This window comes from Martes martes, assembly GCF_963455335.1.
Source record: "Martes martes genome assembly, chromosome: 8".
NCBI classification, from domain to species: domain Eukaryota; kingdom Metazoa; phylum Chordata; class Mammalia; order Carnivora; family Mustelidae; genus Martes; species Martes martes.
In genome coordinates, this window is record NC_137895.1 from 21558654 (window position 1) to 21585272 (window position 26619).

Here is a 26619-nt window from a genome sequence, read left to right on the forward strand (position 1 = left end):
TTTTAAGGAGTTAAATAAGTTTCCATAGTTTATTTTCCCTTTTGCACAGGGCTATATATTTATAAATTATTTTTATTTAAAAATTTTTTTTTTTTAAGATTTATCCATCCATCTAGTGAGGGGGAAGTGGCAGAGGGAGAGAGAATCTGAAGCAGACTCTCCTTGGAGCATGGAGTCCAATACAGGGCTCGATCTCATAACCCTGAGATCACTACCTGAGCTGAAACCAAGAGTCCAGTACTCAACTGATTCTGCCACTCAGGTGTCCCTTATTTCCATTTTCATTTGTGTCTCTACATATTATGACAGTTAAATTATAAGACAAATACATTTCAGTCATGCCACCTTTGAAGATAAATTTAGATCACATTGATCCTCAGTCTCCTTAATAATGCATTTATAAACCATTTTAGATTGGGTTAATTATACAATAGGATTTTATTGATTAACAAAGTTTTTACACTAAATGTTATTTTATGTTATTTTTACCTTGAATTGAGATTAGAATCCCACAGTAGAGACCAGTTTTAGTACAAGGGGACAGAATTGCTATAATGACAGTATTTAACACACACATGGACACATACTGAGGACCTAGAAATTTATTAAATTCTTGAGAGAAAAAGAAAAAAAGTGAGAGAAAAACCTAGTGTTTGTATAGCTCAGAAAGCTGCTTCTTTGAAATTTTCCTTGATCCTTTTCAAGGCAGGAACCAATCCCTCCCTGCATTTCTCACGATTCTTTCTTTCCATGCTGTTTTCCTCCCCGTTTATCTTTTGCCCTCAAAACAATTTTTTTTTTAAGATTTTATTTATTTACTTGACAGAGATCACAAATAGGCAGAGAGGCAGGCGGGGGGTGGAGGGGAAGCAGGCTCCTTGCCAAGCAGAGAGCCTGATGCGGGGCTCGATCCCAGGACCCCGGGACCATGACCTGAGCCTAAGGCAGAGGCTTTAACCCACTGAGCCACCCAGGTGCCCCAACAATTCTTAAATATGTACATTTTCAAGGTACTTTAGTAGACATTAGGGATACGATGATGAAAAAAAAGAGATGTGGTCCACATTTACACTAAACTTACAGTTTGTTAAGGGAAATAGACCATCAGATGACATAATGTAGTATAAGTGTTATGATGAGGAAAAAATAGATTGATGTGGAATATACAGGAACAGCACTAGACCTAGGGGCTAGCAATATCTTCTTATATGAAATTATATTCAAGCTGAGATTTGACATATAGGTCAGTGGTTGTCAAAGTGTACTCCTAGAACCTCAGTATCACCTGGGAATTTGTTAGGAATGGAAAGTCTTGGGCCTATCCCAGGCTGCTGAATCAGAAGCTGGGAATAGGGTCCAGAAATCTGGCTTTTGACAAGCTCGCTAAGGAATTCCTATTCATGCTGAGGATTGAGAACTAGTGGCTGGGTGATAGTGAGATAGAGGGCTAGGGTTGGATCCCATTAGACAGAGGGTTGGATCCCACCAGGCAGAGGGACTTCTGAGATCTCTAGGGACTGAGACTAATGTGAAAAAGTTCAGTACGCCTGAAGCACAAGGTATAAGATCCAGAGGAGAATCGGGGTGGACAGGAGAAAGTGTGGAGAGGAGAGGAGGGAGAAGATCATCTGGGTTTTGTAAACCATATTAAATTGTTTAGATTTCCTTTATCATAAATATTACTTTGTACATCTGTTTCCTCAAATAGAATGCGAATATACAAGGGTCGGCATCATATTACTATACCTCAGAAAATCCGTCAACTATTGTTGGGATATAATTGGTGTCTAATAAATGAATGCAATGTATGAATTGGGTGGAGTCAATGGATACTCACAAAAACCTCATGAGATAGTCATTACTGCCTATTTTTACACTTGAGAACAACCACGGCTAAGAGAAGGTGAGTTGTTTACCAATGTAACAAGGTCAAATGGCTATTCAGAAGCAGAGGTGTTTTACAAATCCAAGCATTTGGATTTTGTTCTTAGAATCTCTTCTTTATTCTGTAGTACCTTTCTGTCAGGGAGTGGAGTGCTGAGATTACAGAGAATATGTACGGATAAATAAAGTCATATATATATTTTTTTAACTTGTAAGGACTCCTAAAGCAACTGTGCTTCTTTCGCTTTTTTCTTTTTTTTCCAGACAGAAAAGGGGAGTGCACTTCATGAAGCAGCTTTATTTGGAAAGGTGGATGTTGTGAGAGTTCTGTTAGAAACAGGTAACTATCGTGATTCTCCATGGAGATTATTCTGCCAAATAGAATTTCTATTTCAGGAGTAGACAAAGGGAAATGGCACATTTTTTTTCATAATCACCCTTACTTTTTACCTTTACTTGTCATTGCAAATGTATATTCATACCATGTAGAAGAATCTCAGTGTTTATAGATAAAATTGATATAAATATGCCCCTTCCTTTATTCCATAGATGTGTCAGTAAAAAGCTCTTAGAAATTATAATTGTATATATTTAAATCACATTGAAATATATTAGAGAAACTATCAGGAGGAAAAGGAATTCTCTGCCTTGTACAAGAGGGAGGATCTGATCCTTATGAAGTTACGACAATTGCTTGGTTTATGAAAGAACATAACATTACCCTGGTTTATTATATTGGGAACTATGGTAAACAGAAATTAGAGTTCTGTATCCTTAAGGTAAATTCACCTTGTTATTTCATCAACTGAGTGGCTATTGTTTCTAAGCAGCAGTGATTTAAAGGGAATCTTTAAGAGGGAATGGTTTGAAGAAATAACATAGTAGGCTTGTTTTCATATGTATATTCTGAATGAAATAAAATTAAATTGAAAAACTGAGATTGGATTTTTTTAGGATCAAAACCCATAGGTATAAATTCATACTTGGAAACAATTTATGTGAATCTTTTATGTTATGGACTACAGTTAGTGTATTTATTTTCCACTGTAAAAAAAAATGAAAAACATTGGCAGACTGTGGCATTTTGATTATAGTTATACAAAGTTAAAATTTCATGTACATGTAATTTTGACATGTAGCAGTGATATAATTAGCCTTATAGGCAACAAATCACATATGTGCTGATAATACATTTCTATACAAATTTAAGCAAATACTCAATTATCTTGTTACAGTGAACTAACATTTGAGGCCAGAATCTGAAAATTACTTTGTTTGCAGGTAGATGTTTGGAAAGTTTATAAACTTTTTTGGGGTAGTGAAAGCTATTTGCTACATTGAAATAAGTTCTTTAGTACAATAAGTATTTTTAGAATTAAAATAATTCTTTTAAAAATAAATTAATAAATAAATAAAACTTTTTTGGGGTAGTGAAAGCTATTTGCTACATTGAAATAAGTTCTTTAGTACAATAAGTATTTTTAGAATTAAAATAATTCCAATGATGTTTTAGTTTACAAACGTCAAGAAGTATGATCACAGGTAGATGATTGAGTATGGTTTACATTAATCATAATCTTGCATAAGTAAATAAGAGATATTTGACTTTGTAGCTGGACAAATAGTATTTGGACAGTACAAAATGTTATGCCTGAGTTTTCGCATCTGAGAGACCACCAAGGAACCAACACCAATGTAAACACACGAGGGTTTATTCAGCAAGCTTAAGCTTGGGCCCAAGTATACCCAACATAGCAGAGTAGGGACTTGGACCCTGAACCAGATTACAGTCATAGCTTTTAAAGGCAGAGTAGGGGTGGACTCGGTGGTGGGTGAGGACAAAGGGGGTGTTCAGAAGGGCTATCAGGGTAAAGAGGACTGTCAAGATATTGGAGGACTGGTTATTATCAAGCCAAGGCCATTTTTTCCTCTAATGAGGCACTAACATGAAGACAGTTGGGAGTTTCCTGGTGGAATGTCACATTCCTCCTATCAAGTGTCCTTGTTAGTGAGATTTAGCACTGGGACATTTGTAAACCGAGGGAGACTCCTGTCTTGCAGGATTGTGATCTCTGCAAGTTAACTATTTGTTCATACATACTACCGAGGGGAGGGGAGGAGAGTGGACGGAGAGAGGGTGCAAGGTGCCAGCTTTTGCTTTGTCAAGATGGCTGTACTTATGTCAGGGCTAGACTCGAGGTGGGTACAGCCTTGTTTTTCTTGGCCTCCACATTTCTCCCTCTCAGAGGAACCTAAGGAAGGACCCAATCATGGGTCCAGGCTGGTCTCAGCATCAAGGTCCAGTGGTTGGTATTGCTGTCTGAGTACCATGAGTTGAACTGCACCGACTCTGTCTTTGACAAAGTAACTAATCTATTGATAATGCAGGGCCCAAAGGTAAAGAGGAGAAGGGGGATAATGAGGGTTACTTTTTACTCCCCACACTGGTGTAAGAAGAGGGCGTAGTATAAGTAACATTAGTGGGGTATGTGAGAGCGGTGCAGTCTCAACTTTAGGGATTGTCCTTGTCCGGCTGGCTCTTCTATTCTGGAACAAAGTTCTTGAGAACGGCATGTGGGTCAGATGGCTGGACGTGGGTGTAGTGGATCCAGGGAGTAATCCCGTCGACCTTGAAAGCAGTGGGAGTGGTCAGGATCACAATGTAGGGTCCCTTCCAGTGAGGCTCCAAGTTCTCCAAGGCAGCGCATCCAAATCAAGTTTCTGGGTTGGTAAGGATGTGGTTCCAGCTCCGTCTCTGTCTCAGTGTTGGAAGTTAGGATCCCTGCGTGGGCTAGACAGACTGTAATGCCTGTAGTGGCTAGAGTACAGACTGATCAGTCATCGTTAAGGAGGAGGGCCTGATACCCTGTCACTCCGGCATTTGTCATCCCCTGGTCTGGTGGAGTCCGGAGAAGGCCCTCGATAGCGTGAGTGGTGGTCAAGATGAGATTTTGACCCAAAGTCAGTTTACTTGCATCCTTGACCAGGAAGGCCATGGCAGCAATTATGCGGAGGCAAGGGGGAACCCAGCCGCTACTGGATCTAGTTTCTTGCTAAGATAGGCTACTGGCCTTTGCCAAGGCCCCAGAGTCTGAGTCGAAACTCCTTTGGCCACCCCTGCCTTTTCATCCACATACAAGTGGAAGGGCTTGGTAACATCTGGGATGGCCAATGCTGGGGCACTCAGTAAGGCTGTTTGTAATTCTCTAAATGCTCCTTATATCTGGGGCTGACTGACTGGCAAAAGCAAGATCGTCTAAATGAGCTATAGTGTAACTTTTCTGAAGTTTATCTCAAGTTGTCTAGCTTAGGTAAACAAGCATTTAAAAACAATCAAATCTAGAATTTAACATCCATAAAGGTGTATAATTAAAACATAATTTTTCTCCCTAGAATAACCCTCATTTCCAGAGATAGTCAAATCAGGACTAATTTATTTGAAAAACAAGTTCAGTTTTAACAAACTTGGCCTAATTATTTATTTACATAACCTCAGCAAGAACAGTAAGTGATCACATAGATCTTTTAGAATCTGCTTTGCTGGAACTTCTTATAAGGAATCTCTAGGTTGAACTTTTTAGTAGCCTCTCCAGGCCAGAAGCCAAGCCATGTACTTGCCATCAGACATACCTGCAATACCCGATTTGGGTGAATTCCTCTTTCTGAGGTTCCTAAAGTATCCTGCCAGGAAGTGACATTCTTTACTCACCTGGTGAGACTGCTGGGAACTCTGTAAGCAAGGTATCAGGGCAACAGTTCCAAAGGGCTTTACAGCTCCAGGTTTTATAAAGTCAACCTTAGTTCCTTTCAAGCTGTCTGGTCATATGTGAGTCTTTTCAAATAGGACATTCCAGTCAAAGCCTTGGTAAAATAACCAGTGTTTCCAATAGTGTCCTGTTACAAGGAGAACAGATTCTTACTGAACTTATGCAAATGACTGATTGCCCTAGAAGAAAGAATACTTACTGAGACCTTAGGAGCTTCAGAGGGTTCAGTTAGAGAGAAAAGTTGAATGCTTTGATTTGTTTGCAAATAAATATTCTTACATTTTTGTAAGTCGCAGATAAGTAAAATATTCCTTAGTGTGTAAGAGCAAACATTAGAGAACCAGCAATGTTTAAAATAAGAGAAAACATTAAGAGACACAACATTATAATCTTTTAGTTCATTTAGTCCCATGTTACTAATTCTGGTTTAGTCTGAATGCAGTTTCTACTTCTGGAAATTTTTACCCATTTCAGTTCCAGGATTTCAATATATCAAAGACCTGTATTTGTCCTGAACATTTCCCATATGAGTTTTCTTTAAGGCAGAATTCATTTTACAAGAGAATTAAAACAATTACAAATGACAAAAACTCAGAACAGATATGGTTAAATATCAAGTGATGACCCTTATCAAAACATTAAAATTTTAGGAAATGTATAGAACCTCTAGAGTAATTACAGTATTTACCCAAATGTAACCCAAGGTTTATCATTGGTGTAGCAGTACTCCTTGAGTAACTTAGTATACCAAGGAAAAGCCTTATGAGTCAAAGAGATCTCATAGCTCTGGGCTGGCAAGGAGAAAACCATAACAGATCAATTAACCTAAGAAAACTTTGCCCTTTTAAACAGAGAGAAAGCCAGTTTTTTTTTTTTTCTCTTAATCCGTCCTGACCATTCCTAAAATTCCTTTTCTGAAGATTTCCCTTCACAAACCTTCTACAACTTTCCTTTGCATTCAGGTTTTGTCCCAAGCCATTTTCTTCCAAACAACCATCTCATTTAGGACAAAATTACCTTCTTTTACTTTTAACAAGATGTATTCCTATTTCTTATCTCTTTACATATCTTCTACTTTTCCACATACAGAGTGGTTTTCCTTATTTTTATCAGTCTTAGTTACACTTAGCAGAATTTTGTACTCTTAGAAACACTTAAATCTCTAGTGAAGACTAAATATAAACCAATTGTGAACTGTTCCAACAGAATTCTTCAGATAGAAAATTTATGAATCAGTTAAGTGCAAAACATGTTTACCAACAAATTTAAATATTCTTAGTTTCTTTGCAATAAGAAGTTAAAAGCACAAACTTACATCCAGTAATTAATGATTTAGCATTTTATCCTATTTGGTTAAGACATAGATGTCCATAATTTAATTCCATTTGTCATCCAACCAAAACTTTAAAGTTTCAGGTTACCAAAGACTTTGAAAGCTACTTCAACAATTATCCATTAAAACTTTGAGACAGACAATTAACCATCAGTTTAATAATTTCTTTGCTAACAAATAATACGAACTTATTTGACCTTCAGCAAACTTTGAAGTTTTACATTTACTGCTGATAACTTAAAAGACATGTACATTTTAATTAAACCAACAAACTTAACTTAGTTTAAATACTGATTTACGTTCCACCTGGGCCCATTCCACTTTGAATGTTTACCTGAGACACGGGTGGGAAGATCTGGAGTGGGGGGGTGTTAGGTCCAGGGGGTGCTCTTCTTGCTCCTTGACAGTGAAGAGAGAAGGAGCCGTGGTGCAGGAAGCACCGAGGATGGTCTAGAGGCCAGTTATGCAGGCTGTACCCAAGTTGGTGCAGAAACAGGAGAAGGGGGAGACAGAAGAAACAAAGTGCTGCCAGGAGGCAGAGAAAGGATTCCCGGTTTTAGAGCTTATCACCTCCAACAGAGGAGCAGACGCCATGCTTTCCCATCAGCAAGGGGGAAGGGATTAGGCAGTCCATGTCAGGCCAGAGAAGACAGGGAATTTCCCCGAAACAAAGGGAGTTTTGGCAGCTGCTTGGGAATATTCCTTAAAGTCTCTGTCTCGAGTTAGACTGACTACAGTTGGCTCCAGTTATAGCCAGCCATTAACACAAGAAATGAGTAAGGGAGAAGCCCCACATCTATTAAGAGGACTAGAGAGATGAAAGTCAGAGTCCCCTTACTCTCTGCTTGCCCCATTTTTTCAAACACAACAGACAACAAAAAGACAAGACAAAGACAACTGCACACCCAGCGGCCCTCCTGGGGCCATCCAACATTAAAGGATGGCCATTCAGACATGCAGAAAGTCCGAAACTTTCCCTTTCGTACATCAGTGCTCAGGTTATGAGCTCTTCCCTAATGTCCGAGAAGCGGTCAAATCATCATAGACAGAGGGGTCTTCTGTGTCTGTCCCATCACATCCTCAGTCCACAACAAGACGAATACACTTACAACAATTAGCACAATAGACAAAATTCCCATACATTTAACAAACAGCACAACTGACAACAAAAACAAGGCGCCTGACTGCCTAGGGGGACTCGAACCCCCTGGCTGCCTTGGGGGATCACTAACCCCCTGGTGACCACTTAGGGGGACTAAAACCCCCTGAAACGGCGGGGGACTCGGACCCCCTGCGGGGGCAAGGGACGTCTCCCAAGACCCCTGGTTGACAGCCTGCCATGCATCCGCTTGAGCCAGTGTCGACCCAGATACAAGTTGGAATTCCTACGGGTAAAAATGCAGATTGGAGCTCCCAAAGTATGCGTGCAAATAGATGAAAACGAGTGCACTCACCAGCCGGTGCAAGACCCTCCGGGTTGGGGTCCTGGGAGTCTCCCAGATCTCGGTGGAACCTCCAAATGTTATGCCCAGGTTTTCGCGTCTGAGAGACCACCAAGGAACAACACTGATGTAATCACACAAGGGTTTATTCAGCAAGCTTAAGCTTGGGCCCAAGTACACCTGACATAGCAAAGTAGGGACTTGGACCCCGAACCAGATTACAGTCAGAGTTTTTAAAGGCAGAGTAGGGGTGGACTTGGCAGTAGGTGAGGACCAAGGGGGTATTCAGAAGGGCTATCAGGGTAAAGAAGACTGTCAAGGTATCGGAGGACTGGTTATTATCAAGCCAAAGCTGTTTTTTCCTCTAATGAGGTACTAACATGAAGACAGTTGGGAGTTTCCTAGTGGAATGCCACATTCCTCCTATCAAGTGTCATTGTTAGTGAGATTTAGCACTGAGACATTTGTAAATCGAGGGAGACTCCTGTCTTGCAGGATTGTGATTTCTGCAAGTTAACTATTTGTTCATACATACTACCGAGGAGGGGAGTGGGCGGAGAGAGGGTGCAAGGTGCCAGCTTTTGCTTTGTCAAGATGGCTGTACTTATGTCAGGGCTAGACTCGAGGTGGGTACAGCCTTGTTTTTCTTGGCCTCCACAGAAAATAATCATCCTTTTTCAAATTGTGTGAGTACTCCAGTGTTTTAAGAGTGATACATTATTATTTAAAAAATTTTACCATATTTTACAAAATATATATATCACAGAACCATTATTATACTTTAGGAATTGACATTCTAAATCAATAAAATTTTTCAGCTTGGTAGCATATCATTTAACTAGTTATAATCCAAACTAGCCTTAATTATAAAAAGCAATCTTAATGATTGTGTCAGTGCCCTTGAAACCTTAATCCATTATCAAGAATGTTCCTAATCTTTGGTAGCAGTATGCCCCTACCTTCTTTCTTAATAAAACTGTGTGTGCGTGCGCACGTGTGTGTGCATGTGTTTGTGTTTAGGATTTAATTTTTTAAACCAATCATTTCGGTTCTTGGTCTGTTTATGTTTGATATTAGAGTGTTATATATTGCCAGTATCTTCTGATGACACTTCAGTGGTATGCATTTAGTGGGTTTTTCTTTTTCTTTCAGGAATTGATGCCAACATAAGGGATAGCTTAGGTCGAACTGTCTTAGACATTCTGAAAGAACATCCGTCTCAGAAATCTCTCCAGATTGCAACACTCTTACAAGGTAAACAATACTGAATGATGGATGACTTTATCTTAAAGTTAAGATTAAAATAAATCTACCATTTTTCTTTCTTGAGTTTTCAGTTAATGTTTGCTTTTGAGTGAACTTATTATTTACAGTTTTTTCTGGTAGACTTAAACTAAAAAATAATAATTTTTAATGTTTAGTTTCTGTTTTCAACAGAAAATGACTATTTTCATTAGATATTAAAATATCTTTTAAATCTATATAGTAAATATGTAGTTATGAACTTAAAAGTAATAAGGCTATAAAGTAATGATCTTATATTTGAATAATGCTTTAATAAGAGTTTTCAGGGATTTTCTATTATTTTATCTGATTTCTATAACTTTGTGAGGGAGGTAAATCTGATATCATTATTCTCCTTTTTGCACATGAGGGAAACTGAAGCTCTGAGAGGCTGACTTGCTCAAACTCATATATCCTATTTTAGGTGGTAGACCTGGTACATAAATGCTGGGTTAACAACAACAACAACAACAACAAATTGTACTTAGCTAATACAGATTATTTTTTCCTTAATCCAGCAGTACAAGATAATTCAGTTTTGCAAGCTTTTGTTTTTTGGTAAAGGTCACTTAAGTACGTGTGTAATTAGGTACAGGCATTAGGTCTACTGAAGGTTTGGGAACCAAACCTAATTTTTCATTTGCAGGATTATATACTTCCCTGTTTGATCTAAAAAATTTAATGAAAATTTAGATTTAAATACTTCACCTTTTTGCTTCATGATTAGGCCTGACATGTAGTATGTTCCCTTAAAAATCCAGACATTCTCCTTTCCAGGTAGCTTCTACACTGGTCAGCAGTGATTAGCCCCTGATTATTGCAGATGGGTGGTGAGTGTAATAGGGAAGGAAGGTGGGATGGTTTCCTTGGATATTAGTTGGGAAGCTGAAGAACAGTTTTGTCCTGCAGGAGATAAATGAATTAAAACCAAGTTGGTCAAGTGATGCATAGATAAGGGGAGTCAACAAAAGCCAAAGAGGGTTTGTAAAAAGAATAGATGAGCTACAGAAGTCATTCATGCTCTGTTCTCTCTTTATTTTCAAAAGTTTCAGGGAATGGAAGTTCAGTCCTCTACAATTTTCTTGTTAAATAAGTTAACTGCAATTAAGTGCATATAAAGATAAATCAGAGGGTATGAGAGTGGCTCTTTGTATTCAAATTAAAAATCAAGTTGAGAGGCGCCTGGTTGGCTCAGTCATCAAGCCTCTGCCTTCACCTCAGGTCATGAGCCCAGGGTTCTGGGATTGGGCTCCACATTGGGTTCCCTGCGCAGAAGGCTTGCTTCTCCTTCTCCCACTCCCCCTGCTTGTGTTCCCTCTCTCCCTATTCTTTCTCTGTCAAATAAATAAATACAATCTTAAAAAAATATCAAGTTGAATGAAAGCTAAAAAAGAAAATAAAGTGGTAAACAACATTTTTGTCTTCTCCCTATAGGTACTTTATATTTTATATTGAACTTTTGTTTCTAACTCAACTTTAAAAAAAGAGGCTTGTGAATAATATTTCTTTTGGGAAAAGCAAAATAAATGTCATCCACTAAAAAGATGACATGACATAATTGCAGACATTTACTGTATTGATTTACCTGAGATGAAATTGTTGTTATATAGGAGTTAAATATCTGTGTTCTTTTATTTTGCCAAGGTTCATTTTAGGTATGTCAACTTGTGATAGGGTATATGGGACATCTTTGAATTTTTAAAATTGTTGGCAGATTTTAGAATGTGAACATGTTATCTATATTCTTTTCATTCCTGGGTCATAAATCTGTGGTACATTTTAAGTTTTATGAAAAGGTTATCTCACTAAAACCAATTTAGAAGTAGATAAAATTACTATTTGTGTCCTGGAGGAAGAATTCACTTTACATAATGGCTGTACTGGGTCAAAAATTTTAAGGATAGACTTCTATAGGTTGCTTTCTTTGCTTAGTGGAATTGCCCTTAGGTAGAAACTGGTTGATATGAAGACACAGTTGGTTGGCATGAAAGCACAGACTTTCTAACTAGATGTTAAGAAAGATTCCTTCTGAATAAAGACATATAAGTAAAAGGTCCCTATGGGGAGAGATCAATTGATTTAATCCTTTAGATGGAGACTACAAACTAGCCACTGCAAGCTGAATGCTTTTGGCAGATAGAAGATATATTTTGTTTAGATTACATGTTTTAGACCTGCACTGTATTTCCATAAAAATTGAATTAGCTTTCAACATTTAAAAATCTAGGATTTCAGATAAAACTTCAGAGTTTTGGTTTCTAAAAAAAAAAAAAGGCAGGCTTTCATTTTATTTTACTGTTGAACTGTACACGGGGCACCTACTGTCTGGTTAATCATGCTCCACATGCTTTCTGTTTTCTCTATGATATTGATGCTGAATGTTCGTTGACATTTATTCCTGATTTCAGATGCCGTTTTCCTTAAGTTTAAGAGAAATGTGAGATGTTTTCTTGTACCATATCTATCTGGCTGTGCCACTTATTAGCTGTATGAATATGATCAACTTAAAATTATTTTCCTTGAGTTTTCATCTCTAAAACTGAGATTGTAAGGGTGCCTGTGTCATAGTTTTGTGAGGGTCAAGTGAGTTAACTTATTTTAAATACTTAGAACACTGCTGGGTGCATAATAAACCATATATTTAAGTTTTAGCTGCTATTGCTGTTGTTATGTCTTCATCAAAATTGGAAAAATGAGAGACAGGCTGAGTGTGGAACATTACTTCAAGAATGAGAATGAACATTATTTCTCTGCAGAAATAAAGTTTAATATGCAATTATGCTTATATTACAAGAGTAAACACTGTTATGACATAAATTTCATTCATTTATGTTACCTGACTGGTTGTTGTGGCTATCTGAATTTGATATCCCTGTTTAGGTATCAAGTCTATTCAAAGCATCTTTCAGAGGGTTTTAAATCTTCAGGTAGAATATATTTAGGAAAGGAAGGATGTTACTATGTTTTTAACAGGTGGATTTATTTTTAAGGACAATGTGACCAGTTTGGTTTTCACAAAATGGATTTGTGAATCTCTTCCTAAGTATCTTTTGTGTTTTAATTTAAAAGATTTAATAGTTCATCATGAAGTTCTTTCAGTTTGTTTGGTTTTTGAAGTTCTTTTAAAAGCTTAAGATATATTTAGGATATGAGGAAATAAATGAAAAACTGATCATCAGAAATAAAACATAAAGTTATTGATTTTAAAGTAAATGAATTTGACTATGTAACCTCAAAAACTTGTATACACAGAATATTTGGAAGGTGTGGGAAGATCAGCAGCCCTTGAAGAACATGTACAAGAAGATACAACACAAGAAATACATATTTCATCTCCTATTGAGTCTCCTTCCCAAAAGACTAAGAGTGAGTAGCTAATTATAAAGCCCTTGAAATAATACTAGATGTTTATGTATAAATCTGTCCTATATGTACAAAAAGGCTTGTAAAACTTGTAAAAGTTTCAGGTCTAATAAGATGTATCTTAGACTCTATATTTTACCCATTTATTCAGCCAGCATTTTTTTTTTTTTTTTTTTTTTTTTAAGGAGAGAGAGATGGTAGGGGCAGGGAGAGAAACTTTTAAGCAGGCTCCATCAGCAAAGAGCCCATGATGGGGGTTTGACAGTTATCTCAAGTCTCAGTCACACAACCCTATCAACCATGATCTCAGCCAAAACCAAGATTCAGCCACTTAACCAACTAAGCCACCCAGGTGCCATTCAGTCAGGTGCCGTTCAGTCAGCATTTATTGAACTCTTCTATATGTCAGACCCTACTCTTGGCCCTGACACAGTAGTGAGCAAAATTAGCAATCCCTGCTGTCATGAAGTTTACATGGAGTGGATATTTCACAGTAGATATTTTTCCTAAAATTAATTTATTTGAGAGTGTGAGAGCATGTGTGAGTGAGGGAAGGGGCAGAGGGAGAGAAAGACTCTGTACAGAGTACAGAGCCCAACAAGGGGGGCTTGCTGCTCATCACAGGACTCCATCCCAGGACCCTGAGATCATGACCTGAGCCAAAATCAAGAGTCAGATGACTGAGACGTCCAGGTGCCCCTTTCTAAAATATATTTTTAATGCAGAATAAAAATACTGATATCTGGGTTATAACTACTGGAGTTTTAGTTTTTCCCCAGAAGAAATTACAGGTATAAGGTATCTTTCTGAAAATGATTAAAAAAATGCATATTTGCATGCAGCCTAAAAATATTCATATTTTGATAGATGATGCATATTATTTACCCATTCCTTCTGTGTTTTTCCTTCATGTCACATAGCACAATTCTAATTTATTACTTATAGAATTATTTATCTAAATATGTTCTATCATTTTTTTTTTTATTGAACCTAGGAAGGAGGCTTCTGGTATCATTTAAAATTTGTTAATGAGTTGTTGAGTGAATTCTGTCCATGAACTATATATATAATGCCAGTGAAAGATTGTTGAAGTTTAAATGTTACAGTGGATGAAGCCTTAGGAATTGTAATTCCAGATGCTTTTATGTACTATACATATATAAACCTTCAATACTTAACTTCTATTTTGAATAAGAGCAATAATAGGCAAAATTGGGATTTATCCTTGTCTTTTAATATTTTTACACTTATTATAGTTTACTACTAAGAATATTTTCTGACTTATTAAATCTTGTTTGACAGAATATGAGTTCTATCACCATACTAGTCATATTTTTATTAGTTAATCGGAAGTTTTAGCAAAAGCCTTTCTTGAAACTTTGAAAAAAATTACTGTCTTTTTACAGGTGAAACTGTGACTGGAGAATTATCAAAACTCTTGGATGAAATAAAACTCTGTCAAGAAAAGGATTATTCTTTTGAAGATTTGTGCCACACAATATCAGACCACTACTTAGATAATTTGAGCAAGATTTCAGAGGAAGAACTTGGGAAAAATGGAAGCCAGAGTGTAGTAAGTAAGGGGGCAAGGAAGACAGTGCTTCTGTCTTTGCCAATTCAATGTGTATCTGAGAGGCATGGGATTTGTGCATTATCCTATCTTCAGATTCTTCCAGTGTCAAATGTCAGATTCCCTGTTGCTCCTTTTTGGATGTTCGTTGGTATTTAACTGCATGTGTAGGGGAAGGAATGCTTTGATAAATCACTTATAGTTTGTGATGATCTTGCTGCTGTTGACTTGCCTAAGAAATAATACTTTCTTTGATTATGTTCTTTTAGCTTTACTGGGCATGAGGATCTTGCTTTCCAAAGAAAGAAAAAAAAATCTTCCTTTTGTCTTTGTTTCCCATTTTCTATATGAACTGAGTCTATCTCATCTTGAAGAAAGATGGAGCTGGGCTGTGTGTGTTTGTTCCCTAGTCAATTTGTATTTATGGTAGGGGAGAGACATTGTAGAAAGTTTGACTTCCATATTTTTTACTCTTATGCAAATCCCCTTATGCAGCTTCCAAGCTCAGACTCTAAATCATGAGATTCTTGCTCATTTAGATTTTTATATTAACACAATAGCAAACAAAAACAAAAACCCAAACTGTAGAGAATCAATCAATCTAAAATCAGGATTTGTATATCTCTTTTGTGTCACATAGAGGTAGGATTTATACTGGTATTAAAGGAAATGCAGTATTATAACATGAAATTTTCACTCACTTTTAGAACTTAATTTGTTATAGAAACATTATGCTTTCTTCAAAAGCTAATAAGAGTGGATGGTATTAGGTATGTCATATTATTTATGAAAACTAAAAAAATTGCCAAGTATAGTGACTATTATGAAAATGTTTCTTTCATTTAGTTCTTTAATGTGTAACTTGTTTCCTAGGATAGTGCTTGCTAGTTAAGCTAATGGCTAGTCTAGTTCCATGGCTAGTCTTACTCCCTAGGATGTCTTTGTTCTTGGTTCCCCCCCCCCCCCGTAGTGTCTTTTTTAAAGCATCATATTATTGGCTCCAATAAAAGCTCTTTGTGAATAATTATGATGAATTATATACACACACATATATATAAATACATGCAAGTTTTAACCAAATGAAATTTTTATATTAATGAAATATTTACTTTAATGACTTTAACATCAGGGCGGAATTTCCTGTTTAAAAATCTTAAACAGTTTTATGTCATCTCCAAATTACAAACCAATTACATTTCAACATTTCCTTGAAGATTTGTTACAAATTAAAACATATTTATTCTAAATAAATAATACGTGGTGTTCAGGTTTTTAGGTCTATCGGTAAAGATTTCTCAAAACTGACTGCTTCTGGCCCTCTACTTCTAAGTCCACAGATTTTCTGAAAGCCTTAATTTTCTAGACCATTGGTTTCTAAACTTTTTTTGGTTGTTGTTGTGTGTAGCATAGTAAACAGATTTTAAGCAAACATCCCAAGTGCATGTGTTTATAAATTACATGAATCTTCTGTTCTAAGAATGTATGATGTAAATTAGGTGTATACTACAAGAGACATTCAAATAAGAAGGATAAAGAGTAAATGTAAATAGAAGCTCTATCTTTTTTTCTTTTATTCAGTGGGTATCTTGTGCACTTGGGGTCTGCACACTTTACTTAAAGACTATATGCTTACTCAAGCTTATAGATTTCAGATAGTGATAGCAGGGGTATTTGATATTATGAGGGTGATATAATTAGGGGGAATGATGGCCAAATGTTTGTTTTTTTATAAGTCAAAGACTGTATTATGATAGTAGCAAGAGAAATTAATACTCATAAATTGAACTGAATTTCTTAAAATCCACTCTTATCCTTTCAGTTATCAGTCTTTGTTCCTGTGACAAACCTTACATTGTATCCCTTGAAAATATTGTCATATTAAATAATAAAGGTTACATGAGGCAGAAAAGCAGAGGGTACATGTGAGTAAGGGCAAGTAGCTCAGTTCTTCTGGAATAATAGAGTTTATAAAGTGGAAAGTTGGGAAATAAAATTAGAAGGATAGGTTGAGGTCAGGCCATGGATGATTTTGAATGTCAAGATTAAAGTTTCAGTTTTATTTTTTAGAAAATGAGAAAAATCTAAAGAATTTTGAGCAGATAAAAAGACATCATTGGACGCACCCTTTCAGAAGATTAATCTAGTAAAAACTTGTTATTGAATATTTAAAAAGTAATCTGGTTACTTTGACCCTTTTCTATAGCCTGTGTTTGATTTGGGTTCTTTTGCTTTTGTTGAATATTTCTGTTTATCAAAAATGTTCCTTCAGAGTTTTGTTATGAATTGTACTCTCAAAGTATGCAAAAATTTAATCAAGTACTTAAAGATCAGCTAATATAGATGTTTGTTACCACATTGTAAGTTACAGGATTTATAACAGCAGTAATGAAACATGGTTCCTGACTTGAAGGAGTTCAAAATTCTTATTAGAAGATGGCTTTACACACAGTGTACAAACAAGACTAACATATGAAACAACAGATATATAAGAGCTGAAATTTATTAGTTGCTTGCTATTCTAATGCTTTATATGATTTAAGCCACTTAATCTTCACAAAAATCCTAAGAGTGGGTTTATAGACTTGGGAAATGACTCAGCTGACAAGTGGCAGATCTAGGATTCAAACTCAGAGCCAGTGTCTTGAATTCCCAGTTACATTTCTCATAATAAATGATCCGGTGGCCAAAGGAATTTCTTAAAAAGAGAGAGATTAGTGAAGACTTACTGGTATTCATTGAAAGCTTCATGGAGGTAGGGAGAGACTAAACTGGGCCCTCAGGGGAGAAGGAGATGTGTCTTGTGTTTGTTTTAGAATGAATGAATGAATGAATGAGTGAGTAAATGGGAGAGGATTCCAGCTTGCAGAAACAGTATGTGCAAAAGCACAGAGGTGAGACATAGCATGTAATTTGAGAATAATGGTTTATCATGAGGGTTGATTTTGGAAAGTAGTGGGAAACAAATATAGGTAAGTAACGATTATACCTAACACTTACAGAGCACTTTGTTTCTATTAACTGATTTAATCTTCACAATAACCCTAAGATAGATGTTATTATTCCTCCGATTTTACAGATGTCAAAATGGAGGCACAGAAAACTTTTTTATGATTTTCCCACATTTAAATGGTAATTGCTAGAGCCAGGATCTGTACACTGGCAGTCTGGCTGGGGCTGTACCATATCCATTACCACTTAAGTTATTTTGTTAAGGGAAGATAATTAGAATTGGGAAGCTAGTCAGAAGTTTAATATTGATGGTGAGTAGAATAAACTCTTGAGTAGGGGAGTTCTGTCTTGAAGGTGATGTTTGGGGAGGCTAAAAATGGTAACTGTAGTCAGATGTTCGGGAAGAGATTTAATGATTCTCAGCAACGGAAATATGTTAGACATATTTGGACAGGCTTCAAAAAATACTGATACCTTCAGGTTCCACGTCATGACCAACTAGAGCAACTAAATCAGAATTGTTTTGGGTGGCCCTGAGCCTCATTCTTTTGAATGAATTGAAGTTAGAGTGTCTAAAAAACCTCTTGAGTTAGAGATGTTTTCAGTTTATCACCAAAGAAAATTCCCCATAGAGTCCTAAATTAAGGTTATTTCTATATTACATTGAAATATTAAATATGGAATAATATTTTTGCTTATTCACATTATTGGCTGAAGGATAGGCATTTGGGTTCAGTTAAAATTTAATTGTAGGTGATATGAAATATCCAACATGTTCATCATAATATGACAGGTAACTTCAAAAGTAATTTAGAAGAAATAAAAATATATAGAAAATATATTTTGTAGCATTTATATTATTAATAAATGTGTCTTCCATATTAATGATGTGCCTTGAATTTTGGGAGTGTTTTAACTATTCTTAGTTCCATTTAGCTTTCATTGCCTTTTTTCTTCCAATAGAGGGCACTCTAATTCAGTAATTTAAAATACAAAAATCAACTATCTTATGTAAGAACTTTGACTTTTGAATTAGAGGTTTCTGGTTTTACCAAACTATTAGCCTCAGGTAGTAGTTTAAACAATTTTACTAATATAAGTGAATTAAAAATTAAATTCTTATTATGGTTGAATGAATGTATTCGATTGGAGTTTTTACATTTAATGTGAAGGCTAGCTCCAGTTAAAATTACATTTTTCCTTGCATAAATTTTAATTCAGAAGTTAGTCTGTTTTAAGTGTTTTTATAATATGCATATGGAGCCATTTTCTAAGTTGAATTAGGACCTTATATAATCTAGAATGTAAATTTTGAAGAAATATAAATATCTCTACATTCTTTAGCAACCCATGAAATTTAGAATTTTGAAAGAATATAAAATATCTGAAAAAATGTGCTATTCTCCTCATTTATTTTCCCAGGTCATATATTCAGTTTCTTCCTCCTTGTGTATAAACAATGTGCAAAATTCTGAAATGTGAATACATATACCATAGAGAAATTTGATTGTAACATAAAGATCATTAGAGTAGACTTCAGAATCTAGGTTTCAGGAAAGCTTTTTTTTGAGATTTGAAATAGAAAAAAACATTATTGCCTCATTAGCTTATATCTCTAAGAAATAAATCAGAAGCTTCAGGTATGAAATGCATTATATGTTTTTACTCCTAAGGGAAACCTGGATATAAATAGCATGTAAGATTCATTGTTTGAAAGGGGTTGTGTTGTCAGGTTTTGTGCAATTTTAAATCAACCAGTGTACCTCTTTTCTGTTATTTTACTTTCTTTTCCAGTGTAAAATCTTTAATTACATGTAGACCTTCTGTAGTATGATATTTTTTACTGTAGTATATCAAGACTTTAAGCTTCAACACCTAAGTTTTTATACCAAGCTTCTATAACCTGCTTGAGAACACTGTTGGGGGAGTGTGTTGGGGGTCTCCATAGGAAAATACACTTAATTTGGTGCCAGAATTCATCAAGTCTTAAAGGTTAGTAGAAACAGATTAGGTTGCCTAGAATACAAATGGTGTTTATAAAGCAAAAATACAATTTCTAGAGCTTCATATTAGGAATGTACCAATTCCAGAATTGTGAGAGACTTTGGTAGCTCTCTCATCCAATTCCTATCTGATTCACAGCACTTCAGGAAATGAATTTTCTGAAACGTAAAATTGACGGTTCTTATAGAATTATAACTGATTCCTTAGCACATAATGAATTTTTTTAATAGTGAAACTGAATCTTAAGCAGGGGTAACTGTTATCTTATTGGGAATATAATATTCAGAATATTTCTAGCTTAAATAACTCATGTCTTATGTAGTTGAATAAATTTTTTGGCAATGGTGACTCAAGGCTGGTATGTACTAAGTCCAGGCTTGGATTGTCCTTACAGATTTTCCAGGATATTAAGGGAATACATACATTCTGTTGACCTTTGTTAATATTTAGAAGCTAATAGCATATTTATGTACCATATGTACCTACAAAGAAAAATCCAGAATTTTATTATTTATTTATTTTTTTGGTCCTTCATCTCATCCCAGGAAGAACTTGTACCTGAAGTGAATCTAGGAAGATCTTTGAGATATCCTTAGCTTCTAGAATATAGGGGTCATTGTTCTGAACTTCGAGCACAATTGGTTTTCCCTTTCATGATGCATTACGAAATTTTTTTTGTTCTGCTTTGTCTTGTAGGTGTACACATTTTTATATTATTTGTTCTTTTCTTTGTTCTGTTTTATGTTGTAGGTGTACATATTTTTATATTATTTCTTACAGACTTCTTAATGGTTTGATCTATATTTGATTGATCTCTGTAATCACATCCTGCCTAGCCCAGTACCTTGCATGTAGTCTGTCAGTGAAAGTGTATTGAATGATAAGGCAAACGAAAAGGGAAACACTGCATAGAGGAGTACATATAAACCAATATTGTAAATAAACCATTTGTATAGAAAAACATGTTTAATTATTAGGGATGAATTAAAGAGACCAAGGACAGGGTTTTACTGTTCTACCACTTACTAGCAGGGTGACCTTTGGAAGTACTGGAAGTTTCCAAGCCTAAGTTTATTCCAGTTTATTTTTTTATTTTTATTTTTTTAAGATTTTATTTATTTACTTGAGAGACAGAGATCACAACTAGGCAGAGAGAGAGGAGGAAGCAGGCTCCCTGCTGAGCAGAGAGCCCGACGCGGGGCTCGATCCCAGTACCCTGGGATCATGACCTGAGCTGAAGGCAGAGGCTTTAACCCACTGAGCCACCCAGGTGCCCCAGTTTATTCCAGTTTAAAAAAAAAAGTTTAATATGGCCTTCCGTTACTGACAGAAAAAGAGTTGTTCTCTTGTGCTGCTGAAGACATACCATTTTGATTTTTATGTTTCATAGATTTTGTCCAATTTTATCTAGACTTCCAAATAACCACTCAATATCAACCCAAAAGGAATTTCTTTCGTAGAGTGCTAAATGTTGTATTCTTGGATTGGTCTTAGTCCATATTTGCCATGAAAAAAAGCCCAGTCATCCACCATAATCAGGTCTGCAAATGTGAAGGAGGAATAGCAAACATGGCAAGTAATTGCACTTATATGGAAAATTACCTCAATAAACAGATTTTTGCTTCAAAGTAAAAACAGGATTCAGTGGGAGTTACAATAAAACAAAATCCTATAATTATATCCTAAAAAATCAGTGGCTTAATTATAAGATTGGAGAGATTTAATTGGGGAAGAGGTGCATTCAAAAAGTTCTGGGATTTATAAATGACCACAACTACCGTGTGAACCAATAGTGAGAAGTGACTGCTAAAAAATCAATGAATACTTGCCAAGCTCTGATCTCTGCAAATAATTCTAATACTAGAAGCTAGCATTTATATTGTACTAAGTTTTAACTATGTGCTAGACATTGCGGTAAGCATGTTAAAATCATTATCTTTTTTATTCATCACAATAATGCCATGAGGTAGGTTTTATTATCCTCAATGTGGAAATCAAGAGTAAAATAACTTGTCCAGAGTTATACAGCTACCAAAAGATAAAACTGGGATCTATATTTAGGACTGATGTCTTCCAAGGTAATGATCCTAACCTACTGGATAGTCGTAATAGTCATGTCATTAATGGTTATTTGTGACAGTCATTCTGTCATTAAAGTCTTCCACATTGACCTACCCTTACCTTTTCATCATTCTTGCCATTTTGCACGTGCAGACTCTCATTACCTCTTACTGAGTTATTTTAGGAGTTTTGTTTTATTCTGTACACGTGTTTCTAGTGTCTCCTTGTCATTTGCTCCAGTTTTTTCTTGTTACTACTGCTAAAACAGTATGCCTAAAGTGCAGTTCTGATCATGTCATTCTTTTCACAGCTAGATTTGGTCCTCACTGTAAAAATTAAATATAGACTTTTAACTTTGACACTCAAGGCTCCATCTTCCAGCCTCATTACATATTTTCAGCATTCTCCCATTAATGTCTTAGATAAATAGGATTTTTGGTAAATGGGTTACTCTCATGGCTGTCTTCCTTTTCTCTGCCCATGTTCATAGTGTTTTATTCATAAATAATTCTTTTCTCTGTCTACAATTCAAAAACCATTTAATTCACAAAACCTCTAATTAAAAATATTACAATACCTTTTTGATCCTTCTATTAAAAGCCAACAATTTGGATTGGATATAATTACATTTTATTTATAAATATGTAAAGAAATTTTAAAGTCTGCTTTGTATTACTTATATATGAATCTGTTTTGGCTTTGCTTATAACTCTCTTCGTGATAGGGGAAATACTTATCTTTGTATGTGTGAGGAATTTAGCATAGTTCTTCAATCTCATGCTTAATAAACATTTGTTGAATTGATATGCAAGGCCATGGACATCAGAACGTCTGTTTAATAACTGGATGTGGGTACAGACCTGTGGATAAAGCTCTAAGATCTTATCTTTCTAATTTCAGAAGAACTTGCTCTGTTGGTTATGTTTCAAATAATGAATGGCTTACCATTTATTTTGAGGATGACATGAAATACCTGGTCAAACTATATTATAAACTTCCTCGTAACATAAAAACACCAACATCTTATACCAAGCCATATCTTTCTTACATAGTAATGTCTCTTTCATTGACAATAAGGAAATCTTACATTATAAATACCATGTTTGGTTCCTGATAACATATACAATGGAAATCTGTAGTAAAAATACAGAAACATCTCATTTATATTTTAATTTTTAAATTCTTCAATATTCTGTGATAAGCATTTTAAAAATTAGTCTCTGTCATTCTTTTTTTTTTTTTTTTAGTTCTGAAGTCTAAGTTTTTTGGTTTTGTTTTGTTTTTTAATTTTTTAATTAACATATAATGTATTATTAGCCCCGGGGCACAGGTCTGTGAATCGCCAGGTTTACACACTTCACAGCACTCACCATAGCACATACCCTCCCTAATGTCCATAACTCAACCACCCTTTCCCTACCTCCCTCCCCTGGCAACCCTCAGTTTGTTTTGTGAGAATAAGAGTCTCTTATGGTTTGTCTCCCTCCCAATCCCATCTTGTTTCATTTATTCTTTTCCTACCTCCCAAACCCCCCATGTTGCCTCTCAACTTCCTCATATCAGGGAGATCATATGATAATTGTCTTTCTCGTTTGACTTATTTCGCTAAGCATAATACCCTCTGGTTCTATCCACATTGTCGCACATGGCAAGATTTCATTTCTTTTGATGGCTGCATAGTATTCCATTGTATGTATATACCACATCTTCTTTATCCATTCATCTATTGATGGACATCTAGGTTCTTTCCATAGTGTGACTATTGTGGACATTGCTGCTATAAACATTTGGGTGCACGTGCCCCTTCGGATCACTACATTTGTTTCTTTAGGGTAAATACCCAGTAGTGAGATTGCTGGGTCGTAGGGTAGTCTCTGTTATTCTTTCTGTGTAAGTTGAGATGGACTATTTTTGAAGCAATTTTTTTCCTGTTAATCATAAAGAAAATGGATATAAACAAACATTGTTTTTCCCCTAATTATTAGTGATTTTTGCTGATTATGACATGCCTAACTAATGTTTGGTATTATTTATGCACATGCTTAAATGTGTTTGACACCAAAATACCTCTCAGCATTTCAAGCATTCTGCTAAAGTATCCCAAGGCAAAAAAAATCCCTTTCTAGACAGTTGTAAACTGTATATATTTGAAGTTTATGAAGTTTTTGAAGTTATCATTTTATCTACTTTGCAGCTACAACATGTCAGTTTTTATTTTGATACTTTCATTCTTTCTGATCTCTTTCTAATCTCCAACTTGAATTTAATCTTCCTTATAGAACCTAGCTATTATGATTTCCTTGAGAATCTATACTTTATACTCAGGAACTAACTCTAATGTTTTCTTAAAAGTTTAATAATAACTTAACTTTATTTTAACCTCACTTTCTGGATAATGATGATGTTAACTTTTAACAACTTTTAGCCACATGTTACAGTTACCTTGTTCATTTATCATACAATGCTCCTAATTTGTAATTCTGTTTCAAGGTACACATTTGAGAATTCTTGATTCTTTTTTGGAGTAAAGGCCTTGGACAGCTTGCCAGTGTAGGAGAATTCCATTTTACTTGCTTAATGCCAAAAGAAATCAATCTAGAGTCTGAGCTTAAAGAGACATGTCAGTGCTGATAATCACTTATCTCTGTGTTCAGGGAAATGTTTTTCACCTTGAACAGCGAAGTAATTCTAATGAAATAGTAGACTAGCGACCCAGAAGAAAATTACGGAAAGTGCTCACAGTTCTAACAATTTATCATGAGACCATTTGAGACATGATTACTGAATATTGGAATTCATTCAACCTCGAAGAGCTGAAGAATTAAGATTCTCCATTATGTAATCAAAGTCAATAAAAGTAGAAGGAAGAGATACTATGTAGCCTGCTTTAATCTTAGGCCTAGATTTTTAAAATTGTCTCATGTTATTTTCACTTCCCTTTGCCAGAATTTTTATTTGAATCATCTATGCTTATTATTTTATTTTTTTAATCTATTATTTTTATTCTTTTTAAAAGATTTATTTATTTATTTTGAGAGAGAATCTTTCACACAGACTCCCTACTGAGCAAGCAGCCCGATGCAGGGCTTGATCCTGCAACTCATGAGATCATGACTTGAGCTGAAACCAAGAGTTGGGGGCTTAACCGACTGAGCCACCCGGACATCCCAAGCATTTGTGCTTTTTTAAAGCTCAAATGTTTTGATTGCTTACAATTTCACAACAATTCTATTTATTTGATAACTGCTTATGCTATCAAATAACTAACAATGAGAAACAAAGTCTTAATTTGGAGAAAGAATGAGTTAATCAAGAAGATGAATTTGACAGAAAATGAAAAACTCTAGAATAAACAAAGATAGTGAACCCAGTGATAATTATATCTGTAAAGTGGACATCACTTGCCCCCAGAATAAATGAGACAACACTGACATACCTCCTCCTGTAATCACCTTTTCTGTGTTGCTGAAATAAATCTATTCTTGAAGGCTTGGAGAATATTCCCTTTTAGGCTTTAATTCTACCCTTACTTAGCCTGGTGCCAGTTTCCTAAACATTGAAAGTATCTTTATTGTCAGAGTTACTATTACTGTTGCTAACTTACTGAGACCCTGCATTAAAGAATTAAACTAATGTATTAAATAACATGTATTTGTAACTTGGAGCATTTCTGCATTATATTGTAGAGAACAAGAGTTTTAAACTCAGACTTGTATTTGAATCCAAATTCTACTACTTAGATAAATATTCCCATGATCTTTATATTTGTCATCTGAATAGGAATGTTTCTCTAGTCTTTCTCACCTCAACCTACTGAATCAGAGTGTCTGGAAGTGGATTATTATTAATATTTTTAAAACATTTTATTTATTTAGAAAGAGAGCAAGAGGAGGGGTAGAGAAAGAGGTAGATCTCAAGTGGACTCTGTGCTGAACATACCCCAACACAGGGCTCAATCTCATGACCCTGAGATCGTGACCTGAGCTGAAATCAAAGTTAGATGCTTAGGTGACTGAGCCATCCAGGTGTCCCTGGAAGTAGATTATTATTAATAAACTCCTTTGATGATTCTTATATTCAGTGGTTTATGCATATTCTACTAGAATATTTTTAAAATGATGATTTCTTAGATAACCAACTGTTCACATGCATTGTCTTGCCCTCACAGATCTTTGGATCTCAGATTACAATGATTTGACCCTAATTTACCTTTACTTTCTTTTTCTGCTCCTATGAGTACAAATTTAGATCGGTCCTCAGGGCAAAATAACTACCTTTTAAGGGTTGCTTCTTCTATTTCTATGAAAAATGCCATTGGAATTTTGATAGAGATTGCCTTAAATCTATAAATGACTTTGTTGGAATGTTAAATAATATTATTTCTTCTAGTCCATGAACACAGAATATCTTCCCATTGGTTTGTGTCTTCTTTAATTTTTTTCATCAAAGTCTTGTACTTTTCAGTGTACAGATCTTTCCCTTCCTTGACTGAATTTATTCCCAGGTTTTTTTTTTTGTTTGTTTGTTTGCTTGTTTGTTTGTTTGTTTGTTTGATGCTACTGTGAATAGGATTGTTTCCTGTATAACCAACACCCCATACAGGACAGAAGTGTGTGTGCCTGTGTGTGTGTGTGTGTGTGCGCGCGCACGCACGTGTGTAGAGGAGGGTGGAGAAAGAGAATGGAAGAAGAGGAGAAAGAGATCATAATATCATCAGTAGGGACTTTTGTCTTTGCCCTTTGATTTATGAGTTCTCTAATGTTTTTTAAGGATTTTATTTATTTATTTGACAGAGAGAGATCATAAGTAGGCAGAGAGGCAGGCAGAGAGAGAGGAGGAAGCAGGCTCCCTGCTGAGCAGAGAGCCTGATGTGGGGCTCCATCCCAGGACTCTGGAATCATGACCTGAGCCTAAGGCAGAGGCTTTAACCCACTGAGCCACCCAGGTGCTCCGAGTTCTCGA

The 26619-nt window shown here is 35.6% G+C and overlaps 1 protein-coding gene across 9 annotated transcripts in view; it reads left to right on the forward strand.

The window, feature by feature from the left end:
• Positions 1 to 26619, forward strand: part of ANKS1B (ankyrin repeat and sterile alpha motif domain containing 1B) — a gene marked incomplete at its 5' end in the record, with an annotated part of 1134786 nt that overhangs the window by 162691 nt on the left and 945476 nt on the right. For all 9 annotated transcript variants that reach the window (XM_080810753.1, XM_080810755.1, XM_080810756.1 and 6 more), the window contains 4 exons: positions 2149 to 2224; positions 9579 to 9680; positions 12963 to 13076; positions 14480 to 14646. In XM_080810753.1, the coding sequence (XP_080666879.1) occupies positions 2149 to 2224; positions 9579 to 9680; positions 12963 to 13076; positions 14480 to 14646 (459 nt within the window). The remainder of the gene's footprint in view (positions 1 to 2148; positions 2225 to 9578; positions 9681 to 12962; positions 13077 to 14479; positions 14647 to 26619) is intronic.